Genomic DNA, 5244 nt, shown 5'->3' on the forward strand with positions numbered 1-5244 from the left:
AATTCATGAAACGACAACTTTCATAAATTTAAGAGCTTAAACTACGTTACAAAATCCATGGGACCATTCACTTAAAAATATTCTAAAATAATCTTAGCATCACCCATTAATTTTGTTTAGGAAGCTCTCATCCATGAGGCTCCACCATATGAAAGCAATTAAAAACTACACTATCAAATAGTTTACAACTAATCAACATCCTTCACAACCTTTCTATTTTAATATAATATTTACTTGTCTTGTGTGTTACTCAACTCTCTTGGTTAGTCTAGGGGAAGCATACCAATTACCATTATAGGGGAAGAGCACTAGTAGTCGTCATAGCTAACTTCGCGCACCCACAGATTCTAAACGGTACATCGGATTTTATTTTATTTTTTTTAGTTGTCTTCGTATGCGACTTAACTGTTTATAGCTATTGATTTGGCTTCTGGGTAGTAACGATGCACGTTGTGGAATCAGTTATGCGCACACAGGTCAAAAAATACACATTTCAAAGTGTCGCCTGATACCTAACTAAAGATGTTCCAATAACTGTCAACTCAAAATCGCTAGTACTTATTGACAAATGCCCCAATAGTGGTGCACAAATGTTCCAATAGTGGTACACAAATGGGACAAATGTTCCAATAGTTGTGCACAAATGGGCCAATTAATTACAAAAAATGATCAGCTATTGGTACAAAACAAATTTATTAATGATGTTTTCACTATGACGGCTATTGGGGGGTCAACATGATAATAAGGTGACGGTTATTGGAACTATGTTATCTATTGGTGCTCTTCCCCTAGCTAATTTTGTGAACCCATAGATCCTGGACAATACATCAATTTCCAACGATTTTTATTTTGTTGTCTCTATATGTGACTTAACTACTTATAGTTATTCTCTTGATTTATGGGTAGTAATAATGCACACTATGGGATCCTTTATGTGTGTTAAGGTAAAATAATGGCCATTTCAAAGTGTCATTTGATGCCTACTTAAAGATGCCCCAATAACTGTGCACTACAACCACTTTAAGAATGACCAATACTTATGCACAAATGTTCCAGTAGTTATGTGCTATGGGTACCACTAAAGTAGAACAATTATTCATATATGTGAAAGTTATTAGGGGAAAGGACCCAGTAGTTGTGCACCCTAACTTCGCGCTTCTCAAAATCCTACTTGGAAATTTCAAATCACTCCAATTTTTTTACAGCAACTTACTTGGCAAGTCCCCTACTTATAACTAAGGTTTCAGGGCCACATCATCAAATATGATGCCACATCAGCGTGCTTTTTGCCAAGGTGTCCAAAACAGGCCCCAAAAAAAGTGAGACCAATAGGCATGCAAAAGAGACCCCAATAGTTGTGCAACTGACATGACATCACTTGATTGGTTACTTTTTACAATATTAGTACATTTCTTAACAACTATTGGTACATTTCTTAACAGCTGTTGGTACATTTCCTAACAAAAATTGATATTTTTTGTTTCAAACAATAGGTTTTATTTGTTCAATTTTTGGAACAAAAGGTATCAACAACCCTCACAACAATTGGTACATGCTCAACTACTGGGTCCTTTCCCCTAATGAATTTTTAGTTACAATTTTTTAATTTAAAAAAAAATAATAATTTAAAAATTAGATGAACAAAAAGTGAACACTAATTGTGTTCCCCTATCGAAAATCATCCATTCATTCATTTGAATGGAGTTTGATATTTTAGGTCGATTTTATCAACTCGCTTCGAAGTGAAATTGTGTCCTAAAAAGCCCTGTCCTGAGTTGCCCTGTTCTGAGTTGGCATGGCGGATGAGGGTGAGAAGACTGTAAAACGAGTGTGCGTGACTGGAGCAGCAGGATACATTGGATTATGGCTTGTGAAGGATCTTCTGCAAAGGGATTACACAGTGAACGCCACACTCAGAGATCCAGGTACTTAATAACCTTACCCTAAACCCTTTGCCGTTTTTATATCTGCCAGATCCTAAATCCTTACCAGTAAGTAATGCGTTTTAAAGATTTTGTTTTAAAAAAATTTATGGATACATCGGATAATGGCTGGTGAAGAATCTTCTGCAAAGGGGTTACACAGTGAATGCAACTCTCAAAGATCCACGTGCTTTTTATCCTCGCCATATGGTAATGCTTAAAACTACAGGAGAGAGGAATTATTTTGCCGTTGTTAGATCTCTCAAACCCTAAAGCCTCACCGGTAAGTGATGTGTTTTGAAGATTCTTCTCTTTTTTTATTGTCAAATTTATGATTTTCAAATGCTTAAAACTGCAGGGGACAAGAGAAAATCTGGGTCTTTGTTAGATCTGGCAAGAGCAGAGGATAGGCTTAAGCTCTTCCAACCTGATCTACTGAAGGAGGGCAGCTTTGATTCTACAGTGGAGGAGTAAATCTCAAGCAAATATTTTGTGCTTGGTAGAGGATTGCCAAGACATTAGCAGAACATGAGGCCCTTAATTATGGTGCTCAAAACAATCTTGTGGTGATAACAGTGCAACTGATTTTTGTCATTGGGCTTTGGATTACAACTACACATGATAAAATATCAGTTCAAGTAATATCAGCTCTACTTGGAGGTATGCATAAATATATAAACATTTTATTATTTCAAAATATTGGAGATTCTCTATATTTCTAATATGATGTGTTTTTTAAATTTTTTTGTGCAGTAAATAGCATATTCTATGAAGTCCTAAAGTATATATCCAATTTGTATTGGACTCTATACCAATAGTTCATATAGAGGATGTATCCAATGCCCACATATTTCTGATGGAGCATACAAGGTTGTCATATTTGTTGTGTTGATTTTGCAACTATCAAGTCTCTCAAAGATTTTCCTGCTATACAATTAAAGACTGAACCTAAGTAAGTAAATATTTTTTATCCAATTTTTAACTATTTTATTGGTTAGGAGCAGATGTTTAGTCCATAACAATTTTCTTTCATATTTATTTTAGGTTGCAAGAGGAGAACTCCATTAATAGATAAGTGTCATTTTCTTCCAAAAAATTATTGGATATGGGCTTCTCTTACAAGTATATTTTGGAAAAAACATTCAAACAGGGCATAGAATGTGCCAAAAGGATTAAGATTTTGAATTAATAGTTCAAGACATCTAGACATTATTCTAAAAAAATATCATCTAATTTCATAAATTTTATTCCAATAATCTTGGTTCAATAAAAACTTAATATATTCTTTGAATCTCATCATATTTTTCTTAATTCAATTAAATTCTCTCCTCTTAATTTCATGTAACAATTTATTAGTTTTGTAAGAAAAAATTATATAATTTGTTCCATTTTTTTATTTTTTTGGCAAACTAAAAGTTTGTTGAGTTTGACTTCAATAATACATTTGTATTGTATTATGAACATCTATCAATTTTAATTGGTTTGTAGTTGAAAAATATAGATTGTTGGCTTGTCTTGTATATGATTACACGTATCTTCCATTAAATTAAAATATATTATAACATACTTTAAATATTGAAAGTTAAAAAATACATGAATTATAACCAATTATCATAGAGTAGAGGTAAAAAGTGTATTTATATCTTAAACTTGTTTTGTTTCTAATGTAATTGTTTAATATTCAAATGGTGTATTTAGCCTATATCTAATTAAAATTTGAACTTTTATTCCCTAGTGGTCTAGACCTAAACTTTACATATGTTGTTTTAGTCTATAGTTACAATTGTAGATGTGGTACTCAACCTAATTTAGGGCCATACATACAAGCTCAACCCGTTCTTCCAAGTTCAAAATTAATTATAGAGCCAATTCAATTTGCCTCAAAGAAGTTGATGCTGTCTAAATCAAGCACAAAATATTTATTTTTTGCAATTGGGGTACTATATAAATGGACAAAGTGCTAGGTATAAATTCATCCATTGACTTATTAGCATATCATTTGATCTTTATCTAGAGCATTGATTTAACAATGCAATCATAAGGATATATACATAAGCACCTACATTCTACTTGGCATGTCTTTAAAATGCGTAAGCATTATTAAATTAGTCTAGTAGGACTTTACTACAAACAAAACAAGATGTACACATTCCCATCATTTTTAGATATACAAATATAAACAAGATTCTAATTGCCACAAACCACTTCAAGGATGAAAATATAGGTTCAAGGTTGCACAATATATTTAAGGTCACATAATAGTTTTAAGGCCATAATTTTCCATGTTAAGATCATATGTGTAATTTTGATAGTTGTTGAAACAAAGAGTACATGCTATAGTAATTTTTTATTGTTTTTTATTGAGGTAAGTAGGGAATTTCAAAGGGCCTTGACCCTTGTACAAAAGTAAGAAAATGTAGGCATTAAGCAGAACCAAACAACATGGAACTCAAGGGAAACAATGACAGATAGGAAACTAGGACTATACGAATCCTAACAACCTAACAACCCAAAGTCAGGATGGCTTGAAGACAAATTGAACCAACAATTTTTTTTGCACCCTAGAATACGGATTCAATAGTTCTATACTTCTTTTTTTGGAACAAGAGAGACGATCACTAACATAACCATTAACTAGTCCAAGGACCATTAAAGAGAGATCCAAAGTTGCACCTTCTATAAGATCTTTCCCCCTATTTTCATCTTTCTGCATAACTTCAAGGGAACTTTCCTCAACAACACTAAGGAAAACATGCTTTTTCTTCCAAATAGTGCAGTGTTTCTTGATGCTCGAGTAATTGGAAATGGCATGGCTCACTTTATATTATTGTTGATGAATAGCACATGAGTCTTCAAAATCGATCTGTTGTAGGGTATATGCACCAAGATATGCAACCAAATAGTTGCCACTTTTTTTTTTTTTTAAAGGGCCATTTGGTGCCTGCCAAGCCTAAGGGTTGGTATTTTCAAAAGAAAAATTTACTGAGTGCCAAATATGGTGCTCACCAAAATCCAAAGATGCACTTTTCACATTTGGCAAACACTTCTCACATTTAATATATCACATTTCAATATGTATTTTTCCTCTCTTACACTTGAAGTTATATTTCATGTATATATTGGTAGGATGTTTGAGAGTGGTTTCAGATTCTAGCAATTATAATATAGATTATAAATTTTAGAAGATCATAAAAAATTTTAGACTTAGTCAAATTTTCGTAATTAGCATGCTCCTATCAACATTATTTCACTCTATCTCACTCTCTTTACCTCCCCCAAACTCTAGACCTATAAATCTCTCTATAACTCTTCATGTCCTCTT

At 32.9% G+C, this 5244-nt stretch overlaps 1 protein-coding gene across 5 annotated transcripts; it reads left to right on the plus strand.

Annotated features, from left to right (window-relative positions):
* Positions 1-1670: 1670 nt before the first annotated feature.
* On the plus strand, positions 1671-3125 carry LOC131075002 (phenylacetaldehyde reductase). 5 transcript variants are annotated; one of them, XR_009372684.1, is made up of 4 exons: positions 1691-2205; positions 2281-2582; positions 2676-2874; positions 2967-3125. XR_009372684.1 is itself a non-coding variant. In XM_058011768.2 (2 exons), the coding sequence occupies exons 1-2, from the start codon at positions 1796-1798 to the stop codon at positions 2394-2396; spliced, it is 246 nt and encodes an 81-aa protein (XP_057867751.2). In that variant the 5' UTR covers positions 1691-1795; the 3' UTR covers positions 2397-2614. The 5 variants fall into 5 exon arrangements, 1 of the variants encoding a protein (XP_057867751.2); XR_009372685.1 differs by having other exon boundaries at positions 1691-1925; positions 2061-2582; XR_009372683.1 differs by having other exon boundaries at positions 1671-2582.
* The last annotated feature ends 2119 nt before the right edge of the window (positions 3126-5244 follow it).

This window comes from Cryptomeria japonica, chromosome 5, assembly GCF_030272615.1.
Source record: "Cryptomeria japonica chromosome 5, Sugi_1.0, whole genome shotgun sequence".
Taxonomy (NCBI): domain Eukaryota; kingdom Viridiplantae; phylum Streptophyta; class Pinopsida; order Cupressales; family Cupressaceae; genus Cryptomeria; species Cryptomeria japonica.